The sequence below is a fragment of the Equus caballus genome, chromosome 6, assembly GCF_041296265.1.
Source record: "Equus caballus isolate H_3958 breed thoroughbred chromosome 6, TB-T2T, whole genome shotgun sequence".
In the NCBI taxonomy this organism is placed as follows: Eukaryota; Metazoa; Chordata; class Mammalia; order Perissodactyla; family Equidae; genus Equus; species Equus caballus.
In genome coordinates, this window is record NC_091689.1 from 19926033 (window position 1) to 19944135 (window position 18103).

General features: G+C 58.2%; 1 protein-coding gene across 3 annotated transcripts in view; it reads right to left on the bottom strand.

Moving 5' to 3' along the window:
- The window catches only part of NGEF (neuronal guanine nucleotide exchange factor), a 39893-nt gene continuing 21790 nt past the window's right edge, over positions 1-18103 (bottom strand). The window contains exons 4-14 of one of the 3 annotated variants that reach the window (XR_011439534.1): positions 13385-13545; positions 11895-12047; positions 10495-10624; positions 7620-7694; positions 5213-5302; positions 4275-4438; positions 3626-3781; positions 2736-2815; positions 2136-2240; positions 512-972; positions 1-241 (exon numbers count right to left, since the gene is read on the bottom strand). Coding sequence is in view for 2 of the 3 variants with exons in the window: in XM_070269484.1 (XP_070125585.1) it covers positions 913-972; positions 1903-2240; positions 2736-2815; positions 3626-3781; positions 4275-4438; positions 5213-5302; positions 7620-7694; positions 10495-10624; positions 11895-12047; positions 13385-13545 (1407 nt within the window). In the remaining variant the exon portion in view is untranslated. Of the gene's footprint in view, positions 973-1902; positions 2241-2735; positions 2816-3625; positions 3782-4274; positions 4439-5212; positions 5303-7619; positions 7695-10494; positions 10625-11894; positions 12048-13384; positions 13546-18103 lie in introns of all 3 variants that reach the window. The other 2 variants (XM_070269484.1, XM_023642589.2) reach the window with 2 other exon arrangements.

Sequence of the window (18103 nt, forward strand, 5' to 3'; positions counted from 1 at the left end):
TTTATTTTGTACATGATGCTTCTTTTAATGCAGCCAAAAATGATATTTGCTTTTCTCGGAACCATAACCGATACAGAATGCAGTGACCAAGTCATTCCTTACAACACCTGGGCTCCTAAAGGGTCAGAGACACAAGTTACATCCAGCCTGTCAGGGAGCCAGAGACGCATGGGCCCTCAGCCAAGCTCTGGTAGGCCTGCCAGGAGGCAGGGCCTGGCCGTGCAGCCAGAGGCTGGCGAGGCTTGGGGAGGGGGTGGACAGAGGCGGTTGGTCCCTCAGTTCTTTGAATCACGACCAAGGGCTGCCCATCAAGCTCACTGGGCAGGGGTGGTCCACCTGCGCGCCTGGTGGATTCTGACAGCTTCTGGGGAAGACAGGGCACGTGCAGGGGGTAATGACAATCATCACCTTCGCACCTGCCCTCAGCCAAGGACATCCTGGGTCTGGGGCCTCTTCCAGGGCCTGGGGAGGCCCCCGGAGCATGCCAACCCCCGCCACCCCCTCTAAGAGCCCGGAGGGAGTGATGGTGTAATACTGTTTAAAATATACTTTCCCGTTTACAGATGCAGCAGAGCAGACACGTGGGCTCCCCTCCTCCAGCGTGGGAGTGAGGGGCCAGGACACACGAGCACGCACCACGTGGCAGGGACGAGGGCCGGGGTGGCTCCTGCACTGGGCGCCCCGGTCACCCCCTGCGCCTGGGGAGGCACTGGCCTTCCCCAGAGCCCCTCCACCATCCATCGGGGTTCACCCGCATCCCCGCCAGGCTGGGGGCCAGGGGTCATTGCCGATTTCGGCTGCCCAGCTTCCTGCGGTCCTTATTCTGGCTGCGCTGAGGGTCGTCCATCTTATGGACACGGAAACACTCTTTGAGGTTCTGGGACCGGATCTTGGGATTCAAGATCTCCTCAGTCATGTTGCTGGGGAACCAGCCTCTCTCCTGGTCGTGCAGACGCTCGCCAAAGATCCACCCTGCGTGGGGAGGGGACGGGGGTCAGGCACTCTCGCAGGGGTGCAGGCTGGGCCTCCCTGCAGGCCGGGGCTCCCGTCTGGGTGGGGAGCAGAGCGAGGGAGGCGCGGGAGGGCCAGCCGACCTCTCCAGAGGGCCCTGCTCCGAAAACTCCTGCCGGAGATGCTCAGACCCGGTTTGTACCCCACATGCCACCCGGACGCCCTCCTCAGGAGCATAGTGTGTGTGCACAGGCCATGACAGAACAAGCGTGCTCTAAATGCATTGCCTTCGGAACCCATTCCCAAGCCCTCAGCAATCCTGGATGAGGCCAGGAGACCCCAAGGGCCGGGTCCCAGGGCGCTGGTGCGGGTGGGAGCTGACCACTTGGTTACCCAGCCTGGAAGCTCACCACCACCCTCTTTTTGGGCAGCCCTCCCTGGAGAGCTGGGGGGTCAGCTGAAGGTGGCCATCATCAACTGGCCGACACCAGCAGAGGGCCCTGGCCCTCCTTCCCTCCCCCTGAGATCACCGTGTCACTGACAGGTCCCAGGGCAGGGCTAAGACCAGGGTCTGCGGGCCCACTCTGCAGGCCACGCGGGAGGGGGGCCGGGCTGTGTATTCCTCCGAGGGGAGGGGAGAGGCCCCTGCTCTTCCAGTGCAGGGCAAGCCCCTGGGATTTGGGAACAGCGGAAACGGCCTGCCCTGGAGGTACCAGCCTGAGGCCTTCCAGCCAGGACCTTGAAGGAGAGGAGGGGGTGGGGGAGGGAGATGCTTGGGGCATTTTGGGGGGATTCTGATTAGGAGCAATTGATGTAGAGATAAGGGGTCAATTTTTGGGGGTTGGGGGGCGAACCTCGTTTGGCACTGATGCCCACAGCAGGGGTGGCAGGGGCTGGGTGGGTGGCTGCTTGGCCCACACGGGGCTCTGAGCCTGGTGGTCACAGGCTCACCTGGAAGCTTGTTGCAAGTCCAGGGTCAGGGTCAGGGTGTTCCCGGCCATCACGCCTCCCTTTGTGCTTGGTGGGCCCAGGCCAGGGTGGCACGAGGTGAAGGGGACGTGGAGCTGGGCGCTCGGGCCTAGTGCTAAGGGGGAGGGCAGACCTTGGAGCTCCAGGAGAGGACAGCAGAGGCACTGGGCATCCCGGGGGCCCCGAGCGGGAGATGCGCCAGCCCCGGGCCTCACCATCCTCAGTCTTCTCCAGGATGTTCAGGATGTCGGCCAGCTCCAGCGTCAGTTCATCTGGCTGCTGGGCCACGTACGGGTGCACACACTGGACCTGGGGGCAGTCTGGGGGAGGGGAGAGGGAGGTGGCATGCCCTCATCACTGTGTCACCTGCCCTGCCCGGTGCGCAGGCAAACCCTCGACACCCCGGCAGTGAGCAGGGACGCGTTGCCCGTCTGAGGAGCAACGCAAGACTCCACAGCATCCGCCAAATGGCTCCTGCGAGGGGGAGGGTGTGGCTGCAAAGAAATGATGATCTGGGCCCAAATCCCTCTTGGTTTCCACTCGGTAGCTGTCACTTAAGACCCAGTGACTTTTATTTCTTCATTAACCCTCCAAATGTTCGCCAAGCTCAGGCTACGCCCATGTCCTCTATCGGCTACTGAGCTGGCACTTGTAGAGAGGACCCTCAGGCAGGCCCAGCAGCTTCCCGGAGGCCACGCGGGCCTCTGGGACACTGGCCTGGAAGCCCAGCCCTTCGGGTGGATGCAAGGACCTGATGCCACCACGGCCTTGGCTGCCCCGCCCAGCAGGTGCCCCCTGCCCACCGGACCACTTACCCAGCAGCCGGGACGTGAAGGACACAAACTTGGTTCTCCGGTTGGGGGCCAGCGAGGTCATCCACCGCTTCATCTCGCTCCTGGGACATTGGGAGAGGACACATGTTCAACCGTGGAGCCACAGCCACCACCGAGCTGGCCACTGGGTCCTGAGCCCCACCTGGGGCTACGGCAGGAGAGTGCCCAGAATCCGGCGGGGACGCACAGAGGGGGAGCCCTATATAGTCTCCCCAGCTTTAAAGTCTGTTGGTGAGGGCCAGCCCCCCTTGACACCTCAACAGAGTGCAGGCCGGCTGCCCTGAAGCCACTGCCTGTGGGAAGTGTACACTGGGGAAGGCGGACATGCCTCCCCACCTGCCCCAGGCGTTGAGAACTGGATGGAGATGGGGAGGGCAACACCTGTGAGTCTGGGGGGGCCTGGTCTGCACATAGAGCCCCTGTATTTCAGGTGCTGGGCCCCACGGCCACAAAGCCTCTCCCCACACCCATCTCGTCTGTTCCTCTCAGAGGCTGGGCTGCAGGGTAGGTGGCCTGGCTGCTCAGAGAGGTGATGAGGTGGCCCTGAGGCCACACAGCAATAGGGGCTCACCAGTAAGCATGGCCCAAGGGTTCTACATCTCATGGGGCCCAGCTAGAGTCTGAGGCCCAGAGGGAAGACACACACGTGCACACGCACACACGTGCACACATACATGCACACGTGTGCACACGTGCACCCCCAGCAAGTGCAGCCACCCCCCCAACAGCCCCACACTTGGACCCTAACTCCCTGCAGGGTCTGGGGGCAGGAAGGACAGTGGGTGCGGAGCCCTGGAGCCGGCTCCACCTGGAAGGAGACTCGGAGCGCCTCAGGTGGGGGTCACAGGGTGCGGGTGGCCCTGGGCACTCACTGTGAGGATGCCTTCAGCATGTAGGTGGCCTCCCGGTCATCGGCATTCTCGAGCAGCCGCAGGATGAACACGTTAGCCAGCGTCTGGCCCTGGTCCTCCAGCTCCTCCACGCGGAGCAGGCCCCGTGGGGCCGAGTCAAACACCTGGTACTTGTCTCTGGGGACCAAGGGTGGCCGGGCAGGCGTGTGAGTCCCAAGGAGACCCGGGGGTTCCGGGGGATCCGCCCCCAACCCCAGCCAGCCAGCAGGACTGACCCCACTGCTCTGGCCACTCCTCACCTCCTTCTGGAAGCCCCCCACCTGAACCCCTCCCTTGGTGTGGCCAGTGGACACGGGACTAGCACCAACGATGTTGCAGTCACCCCTCTACTGAGCTCCGACAGTGCATGCACTGAGCTGGGCTCCCCATATCCAAGGAGTGAAACCCTCGCTCAACAGGAGGGGAAACTGAGGCTCAGGAGCTTTAAATAAGCTTGCCCAAAGGCCCAAAGCTGGACAAGAATGGAGCAGCCCTTTAAACCCCAATCAAAGCCCGACCTCTCTCCCGCCACCCTGCCGTCCGACCCCCGGCCACAGATAACCCTGTCCTCTCCATGCCGCCCTCCCCGTGCCGGCCGCCAACCGCCGATGCCCCGCTCAGGCCAGCTCACCCCGGGATCTGCCGGCAGATCACCAGCAGGTCGTTGAAGAGGAAGAGGTAAATATCCTGGAAGAGCTTCTTGGTCCGCAGGGTCCGGGATGTCTTGGGGCCTGACATCTGCTGCAGCTCGCCCTGCTTCAGCAGCCAGCGGGAGTGGGAGATGATGGGCACCGACTGGGCGGGGGGCGGGGGGGGGCAGTGTCAGACGGCGTGGCCCTCCACGCGCCTCCCAGAGGCTCCCCCGCGGCCCTCACTGTGCTGCTGTGTATATGTGTCTAAGCGTATCCATGTGTACTGTATGTGTCTGTGCACACATGTGCGTGGGTGTGGGCGCCTCTGTGTGTGTGTCGTCATCCCCTCACCACGCTCGGCCTGTGTGATGCAGAATCAGGGGAGGGGTTGGGTTCACAGGGAGAGGAGAGAACTGGGTACCACGGGGCCAAGAGGCCCAGTCTGGGGTCCCCACTCTGGGGCTCAAGGGCGGGCAGCCTGGCAGGAGGAGCTCCATGGGGGGCCCAGAAGGCCACGTCTGCATCCTCGATTGGGGCTTGGCTCCCACACCCAGGGTGACCAGAAACCCAGGCCGTACGGCCCTGCGGGCTCACTGATGCCTGAACCTTTAGGTAAAGTTGGGGGAGAAGATTTTCAAATCCCCCAGACTGGAGAGTCCCTGGAACGGTCCCTGTCATGTACTTCATGCTCAAGGTCACACAGCCAGTAAATGAGAGCAGGATCCAGACTCGGGCAGGCGGCTCCCGGGTCCCTGCCCACAGTCTCTAGGGAGATAGTCTAGGCCGGTGTGATGGAGCCTGGTGACCGGGACAGGCGGGGCCTCGGTGGACGTGACACTGCACTGAGACCCAAGGGTGGCATTCAGCAGGCCTGGCCAGTGACCAATGCTCCAGCCGGCTGGGCTGGGCCAGGACAGGTGGACGGGAGCAGGCTCACCTTGATCTTAAACTCCATCTTCTTCTGAATGCTGATCATCTGCTCCGTGCGGCTCATTTTCCTGACGCCCTCGTTGCATGATTTTACCACCTGGGACACGAAGGAGGACACGTCAGGCCACCGGCAGCCAGCTGTCACTGGCCACTTCCTTCTGTCCACTCAGGTCCCAAAGGGCTAAACAACCACTGGGACCCGACACTGTGCCCACAGCTGAGACTGGCCAGTCTCAAAAGGACAGCAGCTCCTTTCTCCAGCACCTTCTGGAAAAAAGGCCAGTTGGAAAACCTGTCAGGCTGTTAGGTATGGCTCTCGGTTCTGGTGGAGAAAGTTAGTGGCCTTGTCCTCACTTGGAAGTAAACCCCAGGGAACATAAAAGAGGATGCCGACCCCTCGCATCACCTAGAAAGTGAATTGAAACAATTAGATGTCCTTTCCCATCTGTCAGATTGGAAGAGGCAGGCAGACAAGGCTCCAGGCTGGCCAAGCTGTGGGGACATGGGCCCTGTCACCCGCTGTAGGGGAGAGCAGATTCCCCACCTTCCTGGAGGCAGCCCACGTACCGAGAGGCCCAGTAAATCGCATTAACTGGGACTTCTGGGGACTCACGTGGAAAAACCAACATTCCACACCGGATCACGGGTGTTTAGAACAGAGCCCGGCCCCGGCAGGCACTCAGCAGTCGTGCATGAGGACGGTGCCCAAAGATGTCTGCACAACGATGTTCCTGGCAGTGTAGCTTAGAATGAGGAAAACTGTCACCAACCTAAATGTCCACCAACTGGGACTGATGCTAATATATCTGTATAACCCTGTTCTATGAAATCATTAAAAATTGCAATAATTTTGCATGCACTAGAATGGAGAGCAAAGCTGGCTTATAAACCACAATCCCTTTTTGCAAAGAATACAGTTGTGTGTGCAGGTGTCTGTTTAGAAAGAGGTCTGGAAGGGCACACCCCAGCACGTCAGCAGGGGGTGTGGGATAACTGATCTTTACCATCATCTTTTTACTTACGAGCACTTTGTGTTTTTTTTTTTGGAATTGAGCAGCAATTACTTTTATGCATTAGAAAAAAACCCACCTTTATTTTTTTTAAAAAAGTAAACTATGAGAAACAAGAGAACACTTTCATTACAAGGAGAAAAAAAGAGAGACGATGGTGGAAAAGAACTTAAGGAATAGAAAGTGTTCGCCTGGCCCCAGCTGACCACAGGAAAAGCCCTTGGAGCATGTGGGCCTCTCCCAGGCCGTGGCATCACTGGACTCGCCTTCTGGGGCTCAGTGTGGCCAGCTGCCCGGTGGGGGCCAGAATGGATTCCCGTCGGATCAGATATGTGAGTTCCGGGGGTGGGCAGACGGCCCAAAGATGCTGCCCCACTCCCAGTCACTGGCCCTCCCTGACCAGCCGGCTCGAGGCTCCAGCCTTTCCCCACGAGGCTATGACGGGAGCGCTGTTTCCCCCCAGTATTCAAAGGGTGCCAGAAGGATTTTGGTGGCCAACTGGTCTGAGTAACGGACATGAGGAGAGGCCGGGGGAAAATGACTTAAGAAGTCCTCTTGGCTCCACGTGGCTTAGACCCACCATCAGACGCCCACGGGCCTAGTCCTTTTACTAAGCTGCTGCTGCCGGAACGAGAGCACCAGGCTCCCGTCCATCACGGATCACTAGCACGACAACATCGCCCTCGCACAGCTGCCAGGAGCCGGCTCTCAGCTCCAGCTGACACCAGGAGCCAAACACACGAGCCAGTGCTTTAAGACAGAAGGATCCACGTTAGCCCAGCACTGAGAACAGACACATTCTCTGACCCCTCCTGCATGACCCCTACTCTGCAGGGAACTTTCAGGAGGAACGCTTCTCTCCGAGGACCAGGCGCGGAGATGGGCTTGGCAGGGCCAGTGTGTCCTTCCACAGAGAGAGGGGAGGGGCCGCCCGAGAGAAGGGCAGAGGCACGGAGGAGGAGAAATGCATGGGGCAGGCTGTGTCAGGGCACAGGGACGGCCAGAGCCAGCGTCAGCAGGTGTCACAGGTGGGAAGACACCAGAAACAGGCAAGGACAAGCGTGGGCTCTCTGGAGCGCCCCAGACGCCTGTGGTGAGCAGCTGATGAGAGAGACCAGCCTGAGGGCAGCAGCAGAGGTCAACACGGGTACAGAGTGCCCGGCAGCTGCCTCCTCCACCCCGGGCACACCAACAGCCCGGAGTGGAGAATGAGGACATTGCACCCTGCTCAGGCCACACCGACGTATGTTTTAGACCCAGTGACTTTTCTGGATTGCAAAAGTAAACAGTAAAACGATTTTGCATTTCCCAAAGACACACTGACACACGAGGGAGCAGAAGCAGGAAGGCGGGTCCAGATGAGGAAAGCAGGTCATCGGGAAGCAAGAAAGAAGCACGACTCACCAGTTCCAGTTCTTTGTGAGCGTCCAAGGCGGTGCATTCGCGCTCAGACCTCTCTTCCACTCTCTTCAGGATGTTCTGAGCGCAGGGAAAGCCTGCATTAATATTGGTCACGAACAGCCTCTCCTCCCCTCTCCACCCTGCCTTGCAGTGGTGGCCTCCTTGCTGCACCGGTCCTAACAGCCTCACGTGGCTGTGACATCCATGTACAAAAACCCCGACCAGGTGACGGACAGAGGGCAGGAGAACCCTCAGCCGGGCCGAGGGCTGAGCATCCTGACCCAAAGCCTTGCCTGGCTCTAAAATGCGCGCCAGGAGTCAAAGCCTCCCAAGAGGATTAACCATGGGGACCAAGTTCAATGCAGGTCAAAGCAGAGGAGGCCACCATGTGCTGGTGGAGCAGGCAGGGATGCCCAGGGCCAGCCCTGTCCCCAGGGGGAGCCCAACGCTCACGGTGGGCACCAGGGGCTTCCCCACCCTGTCCTCTGGGATCGTCAGTTGAAGGCAAGTCACAATGACCCCGAGGCTTTGTTAACTCCGTTCTTATTGATAAAAATGTCTTTTTTCTAATGGTTCCATTTTCTTGAATTAACAGAAAATGATGCTCATCTTGCCTCTGTCTGTAAATTGCAAGTCTGCCTCACCCTCCAGACTGCACACGGTCTCTGCCTAGCCGTCCTCACCGGGCCCAGATTTTCTGATCTGCTTTTGTCCCGTAAGGAGGTTTGGGTGCATCTGAGCACAACCCACCCGCCTCCACCTGCCGCGTGCGATGGCTGCCCCACAAACGTCTCCAGCACCTCTCTCCTGGGCTCCAGACAGGACCTAGACCCCTCCCACTGCCTGTCTCGCCCTACCCCGCTGCCACGTCAGAGACCCAGGGTCATCTCAGCCCCTCCTGGGGCCTCCCTCACCGACGTGGGGCCACCAAACCCTGTCGGTAACGGTCCCCTTACTCCCAAATCTATCTCTCATGAGCAGGCTCAGGCTCCACCTTTTCCCATTGGAATGAAGCTCCCATCCAACTAGGTGGGTCCTGCTCGTGGCCTCAGATGGGATGGTGCACGTGCCCCCCATGCCAGCTGCCTCTCTGGGGGCCCCTGTACCCCACCTTATGCAATGACTGGCATTTCTCCCTGGAAGGCCCTCACCCCGGCTTCCCCCCCAAACACGCTTCCTCTGAACCTTCCCTGGCAGCCCCCCAGCCCGCCCGGGCTCCCCCCACCCCCGTTCCACTGTTTTCCTCATGACAACGTCGTTAAGGTAGGTCTTGACCTTTGCTTTGTTGGTTGTCATCAGACAAAAGTTAGATTTTTGTATGTCCATATATGCTCTTTTCCTATAAAATTTCTTAAAACGTTTTCTCTCTGCATCATTAGGAAACGTGACTATCTTCTGATTCAGTTTTTCCAAGTTAAAAACAAAATTCACCCGTGACTCCTTCATTCCCCAGCATCCTGTGACATGGGGTCGCCCTCGCTGTGTTCCCACAGTGCTCTCACCTGCCACCCCGGGAGTGGCTTCTTCCGACACCAGTTTCTTTGGTCTCTGGCCATGAGCCCCTTCCTCCTGGGGCGGCTCCGACCTCTCCTCCCCACCACGCTGCTTCTCCCCACGGCCTTTGGTCTCCCACCTGCCTGACCTCTGACCTCCTCTAACTATGGCTCACAGGTCACCATCTCAGCTCATTCCCCTCAGAGCCACAGTGGGTCCACACCATCCACTTCATCTGCTTGGTGGGTTCCCTCCGCTCAGGATGGGGGTGAACACGCCCACCAGCATGCGGCAGGCACAGGGGTCTGTGGCTCCTTGGAGCCCCCCTTTCAGGAAATCTCATCCTCTCCAGGCCACCTGACCCCAGCTCCCTGAGTCCGCGTCCTCCCTCACTGCTGTTCCTTCTTGGGATGGCGTCCCAGGGCCGGGTGTCGGGAGCCCTTTCTCTTTCCTGGGAGGTCTCTCGGATTAACTGCCACCTCGACGCCCAGAGTTCCCGCCCTGACTGCCCCCTTTAACTCTACACCTGGATGGCCAACTGCTCAAAGTCATCTCAAACTCAGGCAGTTCAAGCTCAAACCCTGACAGCCCCGACCCGGTCGCCCCACCTTGGGAGACGGCAGCATCTCCTGAGTCGCTCGAGCTAGAAGATTCCTTTCCTTCCCTCTCACTCCACAGTGGCAAGTCCACGTCTCAGGTCACTGATTTTCCTCCAGGATCTGCCCCCTAGGCCCTGCCAAGCCATCTTTTTTTCTCGAATTGCTTCCTAACCCTCCCTCACTTCACTCTTGCTCTCCCGCCTGTCTCTCTCCACAGGGCAGCCACTGTGAGCTCTTACAAATGTCAGTCAGGCCAGGTGCCTCCCATCACACTGAGGATAGAGCCTGTGTCATATCAGCCCTGTAGGCCCTCTGGTTGGTCTCTGCCCACGTCTCCACACTCACTCCCTTCCGTCATGTTCCCCCAGCTCACCTTCCAGCTGCCCCAGGACCTTTGCACAAGCAGTCCCCTGTCACCTGAATGGCTCTTCCCTAACAGCCAAGTCTTAGCTTAATTGTCACTCGTTCAAGAGCGTCTCCTGTCCCCCAACTGGCAGTGGCTAGGCATTCACCCCCTGTTGTGTCACACTGTTTCACTGTCCTCGCAGTCATGACCACTTCCGGGCCGTGTCTGTTTGTCAATCTCCACCCTCAGAAAGTGGCTCCCTGGGAGCAGGGGCTGGGTCCCGTACCGCTTGGCACACAGTGGAAGCTTATTTAGGATTTGTGGAACAAATGGACTTCCTAGAAAGCTAGCAGAGACGGGGAATGAGCAAAGGGAACGGTCTGCGGCAGCAGAAGCATGCCCAAGTCTGGGGTGCATGGCTAGGGGGAGAGGCCGGTACCTGGACCAAGAGCTTGAGGCGCGTGATCCTCTGGAAAGGCAGGATGAGGAAAGAGGAGAGGGGCAGCCCCCTGCACTTGGGGTCGAGCTCCAGCTGCGCAATCAGCTCCCGGAAGGCTGCCTTCTCCTGGCTGGGGACACAGACGTGAGAGTGGGTCTCTGGCTCGCAGGCGGCACGAATGGGGGCGCTCCCTCCCCATCCAGAGCCTCAGAAGACCCAGACAGCCCACGGGCATGGAAAACACGCTGATCTCTTCTTTTTTCTGGAAAATTAACTGATCGTGTCCAAGTCACATAGCCATCATGGCTTCACACGCCTGGCCCATGGAGACTTAGCCGAATATGTCGTGTGCGGGAGGCAAGGATTCCTTGCGTGCCCAAGACTATGAATCGGACACACAGTCAATGATTTACCCAGCAGGACACCGCGGCAAGGTGAACCCGCGGAGGGACGGGAACAGGCAGCACGCTGGCGGTGACAGAGGGAGAACCTGAGCTACTCCTGCCAGGCAGGCATCTCGTGTGCAGCCCAACTCGGCAGGGGGCCGGGTCCACAGGGACGAGGGCTCCGGGGAATGACTGTGGGGGATCGGACCCAGGCCACCGACTGTGCGTCATCAGGGTCACAGCACTCTGCCCTTTCCCCAGGCCCAGACGGTCTACACTCGCGGGGCCCGCCCCCTCTGGAATATCTCGATTCTGATTCTCCTGCATGCTCGTCTTCTCAATGTTTGTCCTCAAAAATGGCATCCTGATTCCCTCAAATCTCAATTTTCAATGAAACATAAAATACACAAACCCCCGAAGACTCGAGCTTTAAAACGTCCACAGTTAACAACGCGTCTTGACGGAAAGGCCCAGCGAAGTGTAACGTTTAGACGTGAGGCTCGGGGAGTCTGCTGGGGCTCCCGAGTCGGCTAAGAATACCTCACTGGTTACACTGTCGTCGAAGCGTGGCACAGAAACGTGAAGAATTCGAAAGAGGCAAGTTGATGAGAAATTATCTCAGCAATCGAAACCCCAATTAAGTTTACCACGTGGGCAGACGAGCAAGAAATTCTGGGGCGTTGCTGGATAACCAGCAAAAAGACTACCGCTCGCCCCATTCTTGCCTTTGTCTCCAGTTCAAACCGCTTTCTGACGTCCTGGGCCTTGAGATGTTACCCTCTCGGCCTCAGACTCTCTTTTCTAAACCTCACAGAGCTCTGCATGGCCGTCCTGCACACAGGACCCGTGGGAGCCGTGGCTGACTGTCCTGGGGTCAACATTTCTCGAGTGACACCGAAAGCCCTGGAATGTGCTGGGCTTGCATACCACCCTGGGAAAGCAGAGGTCCAAGGACCGCCCCCCCCACGCCCTTGGCTGTGCCAGGTCACGGCCCCGCGGCCTGGGCACACTCACAGCAGCTGCTTGTAGGTCCGCTCCTGGTATGTCTGGTTGCTGACGTAGGTGATATAGACGGAGAAGTGGTTGGCTGCGTAATGGTGCACGATGTCGCACACATCCGAGATGACAATGTTCTCCTCCATCCGGCGCTCCAGCTCCAGGAGGAACCTGCGGGAGGCAGGGGTCGGGTTCAGGGTGCCTGGGTGGGGAGACTCAGGATGCATCCCCACCGAGGGGCCTGGCTCAGACAAACCGACAAACAGGACACAATGAGATCCCAGCACGGGCGGCACATTTGGTCATGTCAAGGAATTATTTGTTCAGTTTTTTGGGTGGATAATAGCGCTAGGAGTCTTTTTAAAACAGAGGGAGACCTTATCTTTTAGATACCTACTGATGTGTTTACAGATGAAATGAAATGACGGTGGGGGGTTGCTTCAGAAGGATCCCGTGGGTGGCGGATGTGGGTGAACCTTGATGCTGAAGCGTGGGCTCCTTACACTGGTGTCTCTACTTCTGCATGCTTGGAATTTTCCATAATAAAAGATAAATAGGCAAATAAAAAGACAGCTCTCCCCCAGTGAGGGTAAAGCAACAGAGGCCAAGGGGTCTCCGAGGCCGCTCTGGTCTCAGTCAGCTCTCTCCTCTGCAGCCCACCGGGCGGGGCTGCCACAAGGAGGTGGCAGACTGCGAACAGAAAGGTGGGCTGTCCGTGTGGAGGAGGGACCCACCCAGCAGCTCCCAGGGTGCACCCCACGGGGGTGGAGAGGCTCCTACTGCTGGGGAAGGGCCCCTGCTCTGCCGCACCTCAGTTTCACATCTGAACTCACAAGGCTGGAGCAGCTGCTCCAAAAGCTGAGCTTTGCACTTTGAGCTGCAAAACTCTACAGCCTCCAGTGAAAACGATAAACGGATCTTTTGTCCTAACAAGACGGTTGGAATTCATTTCTTCTTTGCAAGAGTCAATTAACAGAAGTCTTTTCCTCCGCCACTTAAGCTCATCTCATCCTTCATAGGGGCAAAACAAAAGCACAGTTCTAGTAAGCACGGCCACGAGCTGTGGCGCACGCCATCGAACTGGAGGACAGAGCACGAATCCCGGACCATGCTCTGCACCGGCCCCCAGGGGGTCTCGGGGCCCTGCACTCACCAAGCCACGGCTTGATGACGTTGGGATAAAGAACCGCTTACATGGACATCCGGGACCCGGTCGTGAGCCTCACCACAGACCAGCCTGACTGCCCGACACACGGAGCCCTTGTGCTGGCGGGAAGGGACCTGCAGATAGCAGGCCTATCCAGGGGGACGTGACTGGCTACCCCACTGGGAGAGGTGGTAGATGTTTGGGTTTACATATTTACTTACATCTTATCATAGAAAATTCCAAACAAAAAAAGTAGAGAAGCCAGTGTAATGAGCACTCGCCACCCGCTTCAGCTGTGCCCCAGGTGAGGAGAGAAGGTTCTGGAAGCCAGGCCCCAGAGGGCCCTGAGTGGGTGGCTCACCGCTCGCTGACGGCCATGACGTCCAGGACATTGGAGAAGAGGATGTGCGCCTCGGACGGGTGCAGCATCTTCTTCAGCCGCTCGTTCTCCATGAAGTGGGACACGAGCAGGCTCAGGCTTTTGTAGTAGGATGCCTCGGAGGTGACCAACTCGAACATGGCCTGCGTCGGGGACATGGGGCACAGCAGCCGTCACCACCAAGGACTCACCCTCCAGGAGGGTGCCTGCCCCATTCTCAGACAGAGACGCAAAGGGAGGCTTGGCAATGGTTTGAAAAGTCAAGAAAGATGCATGCCGAGGCCTGTGTTGGGAAGGGTGCCTGCAGGAAGGGGCTTCCGGACGTTGGTGACAGGTCCAGCGGCCACACCCTTGGAGGGGAAGCTCTCGTGGCTGACTGTGGTGAAACTGGAGGCAGCCTAATGTCCGAGACACGAACAAGGCAAAACAAAAGGAGCCCTGACAGCGGCTAAGGGTGAGCCGGGTGTGTTTCCTGGTGCAGGGTGGGCGTGTAAGTCATCAGGAGAGGGACTCCCCTTCCACATGCCCAGAAAGATATCTGGAAGGAAATGGGCCACCATGTTGACCACAGGCATCGGCATGGGGTGGAATTTGAGGGTGACTGTTACTCTTTCCTTTTTTACCCTTTAAATTGTCTGAAAATTGAAAAATGAGCCTGTCTTACTTCTTTCGTGGTCTGATCTCATCATGTAATCGGTAAGGCAATTTCATTTTGGAAAAGAGAGAAAGAAATCCATACTCTAACACACTTTTTGGAGGCAGCTTTATCCCATATTGTGATTATTCCCTGACTGTGGAGCCTAGAAACCAACAAAACTAAGCCAAGCTCGGTCCTCCGGAGCGTCATCCTGTGAAGCACAGACAGCGCATCGCAGCCCCTCCTGAGACCACCCTGGGACCCCTCACCTTCCTCCCCCATCACCCCCCCTCTCCTCCACCAAGGGCGGGCTCAGGTTCCACAGTGGCTGCCCAGAAGGGACAGCGTCGTGGTGTGAATTGTAGACCCCCCAAAAGCTGTGTCGACATCCTCACTTAAGGCACCTGTGAATGTGACCTTATTTGGAAAAAGGGTTTTTCCAGATGTAGTTAAGGATGTCAAGGTCAGGAGAGCCTCTGGGGTTAGGACCGGCTCTAAACCCAGGGACGGGTGTCTTTTTAAGAGAGAGGTGGAGGGAGACGTGACACAGATGGGAGGGGTGCAGCCGCAAGTCAAGGAAGGCCTGGAGCCGCAGGAAGCTGCAAAAGGCCCGAGGATTCCCCGGAGCCTTCGGGAGAGCGTGGCCCTGCCGACACCTTGATGTCAGGCTTCTGGGCTCTACAACTGGGTGAGAATAAATTCCTGTTGCTTTAAGCCCCCAGTTTGTGGTCCTTTGAGACGTCAGCCCCAGGAAACAGACAGACAGAGGGATGGAAAGACAGAGCAGTGATGAGCACAGGGGCTTGGGTCCCTCCCCCAGTGTCCTGCCCAGCCCACATCTCACTCCCTTTGGGTCCCGGCTCTTCCACCCTCCCCGTGGGTCAGAACCCTGATCCAGGACTCCAGGCTCCGGCAATGAAAGCTGAGCTTCAGGCGTTAGGAAGGAGAGGAGATGGGAAGGGAGAGAGTGAAGGGGAGGAGGAAGGGAGGGGCTCGCGTGGCTCCAAACACACGAGGCTCCGTCTCATTTAACCCTCACAGGAAGGAAGGACACACAGAAGCTCCCACTTCACCAAGAGGGAACAGATACAGAGGTTAGGTAATGCCCCAAAGTCACGCCACTGGATGGTGGAAGTGCAGAGATTCAACCCAATTTTTCTGAGTTCTGGGCTCTGCCACTACCCCACCCCTGCTGTGTCAGACGCAGGCACAGCTGGGGTGAAATGGTGTCTGCAGGCCCCTGCCGCGCAGCCACTCTGCTGCTTCCACGCAAAGCTCGGACAAACAGCTGGCCTGGTAAACCGCTTTACAATAAGTGACATTTTGGTAAGTCGGGGGCACCCAATTGCATGAGGCTGCCCAGCACGGGTGAGAAAGTTCACAGGGACATCACTCCGGGGGTGGCCCACCAATTAGAGACCCTGGGCCACCAACAGCAGGGAGAAGCCGCCTGGTCCCCTCGCGCCTGTACCTCCCTCAAGACAGTGACAATAAGATGAGGCTCTGAAATGAGCTGGTGGCCTCTCCGTAATTGTCCCCAAGTCACGGCTGATGATCTACTCAAAAATACGAAGCCATGCAAAGCACATCGCACCGGCCTCACTAATGGCAGAGCAGCGGCCCCAGCACAGAGCAAGGACCCACCCACCCTCGTGCTGTCTGCGTCTACCCCAGCCCTGCCTGGCAAGACGGAGACTCCAACGGGCAGGAAGTTTCCAGAAGCCTCTCTGTTACAGATGCTGAAATGGAATCAAGTTCCTGCTGCTAAATTTAAGTTTCTTAAGAAAATGTCAAGCCATTACAGCTCGCAAGTTCTAAGCAAATATAACTAAACCTGCACACCCCACCCCCAGCTGATACGGATGAGCGTAACAGGTACCGAGAGAGAAAAAAAGTACCGCACGTCAAATGCAGCCCCGAGGAGACAGGCATGTCCAGTAGACCACGTCTCCCTGAGTGACCACTGTTAGGTGTGCCTGGGACTGTGCAGGGACCTGCCACCCTGCTCGGTGTCCCCTGAGCTGATGGCATCTTTGTCCTGATCTCTGGGGGAACAAGGGATCAGGGGCAGCTAGGTGGGGACAGGTGAGCTTTCCGCTGCTGACATGCCCCTAACTGGTCCTGGCTGAGCCTGTCCCCCACAGCACGCACCCCCTCGCCCCGCTGGCAGGTGGTTAGTCATCTGGGAAGTTTCATTTTCCAGAAAGTCTTCATTTTACACGTCAAATTATTTGCCACATCAATATGGTTGTCTTTTCCTCATCAATATTGTTTTCACTCTGTCACTCGAGCCTTTGCCTGGCAGTGTGGAGCCGACAGGGATCCAGGCCCTACTCGTTCATTCATTCACTTATCCATCTGTTGCGTTCGTTCCACAAACGTTTGCCGAGCGCTGGCCTAGGCCACCAGGCCCTCGGGGTGACCATGGAAACTCCCTGCCACCACCGCAGAGCTCACCTCCTGGAGGAGCAGGGACAGCAGACGGAGCGGAAGGCACCCGGGCAGGGGTGAGGGGTGCTGCGGAGCAGACGGGAGGATGTGTGTGTGAGTGTGTGCGTGTGTGTGAGACTGTGACTGAGTATATGAGCATGTATATATGAATGTGTATGAGTGTGTATATATGAATGAGTGTACGAGTGTATATGTGAGTGTGAGCGTGCAGACGTGAGTGTGTGAATGTATAGGGGTAGGTGATTGTGTGAGAGTGTGAGTGTGTATATGCGTGTGTGAGTGTGTGTGAGAGTGAGTGTGGGGGTTACTTCCACAGGAAATCCCTCCTTGATAAACAGCACCTACATCCCAGCGCTGCTCGGCGGGGGGCTGGCTAAGGCCCCTCCCTGCTACCATGGGGCTGCGCAAGCGCCCTGGTGCTGGGCTCACACAGGATCGTCATCCTCGGGGGACTCAGAGGGACCCACATTTCATGAATCACAGCTGGTCTGCCGGGGCGCTCCACCCCATCTGCCCGTAATCAGGTTGCGTGTCTCGGCCTTTCCCACAGCGCTAGGGCTAAGCCCGCTCCCACCTGGGTTCTTTGCGGAAGGGAGGATCCGGTCAATCCAGATGTGTCTTCCGAGGGGTCAGGCCAGATGGCCGTGCAGTCGGCGAGGCTGTGATGGGCCTGGCGTCCACCACGGGCAGCTGAGCAGCACGCGGTCAAGGCTTCAGCCTGGGCGCCAGCCAGATGTCTGCCATGAACGAGAGCTGCTTCGTCCCGCTAACCTTCAGTTTCCATGTGTGCAGAACGGGAGCCACAGTCCCCAGCAGAAAGTGCTCAGCCTGGAGCCGGCCCGTCTCAAAGCGCCTTGTGGATGACTGGGATCATTATCCACCTGGCATCTGGGCGCTGCCTTCATAGGGCTGCGCTTCACGGGATGCAGCTCCGGCCAGGAGGGCTGTTCCAGGAGGTGACATTGAGGCTGAGTCCCAGAGTTTGACAAGAAAGCCCCTTGCCTGGGGCTCAAACGCCTGTGCAGAGAAGGGATGTGGGCACCTGGTGTGGGCGGAGGATGGGGTGGCAGAGTGGGAGGGGGAGAGTGGGGGAGGCAGCCAGACCACCGGAGGGTGTCATGTAGGAATGACAGGCTCCCATCTACATTTGTATGTCCATCCCCACTGACCACCGTCTGGGCCAGAACCACACGGCTGCACCTTCACGAGTCCAGGGAGAGTCGCTGCTCCTGAGCTCCTGTTTTGGCCACTTCCCAAAGTGGCCTGTGGCCGAGAAGCCAAGCCTGTCTTCCCACAGTTCACCCCACCACGCTCCGTAAGCACCAGGTCATATATTTCTCAGTACACTTAGACTTTTCTCCAAAGAAAGGAAACAACATACCAGAGAAACCACTGGGACAGTCACCACGCAGTCTCGGACAAGCTGCCGGGGGTTAGCTTCCACTGGTGAGCATCTCCCCCTCCCCGGGGGAGTCCAGAGACGTCCACGACTGCAGACCCCAGCCAGCACTGCCGCCCACTGGAGGGAACACACCCCATAGACACGCAGAGCCAGGACCCTCCCCCAGCGCATTGCAGGCTAGGGTGCTGGCGGGTTCAGTGACCTCACGTGG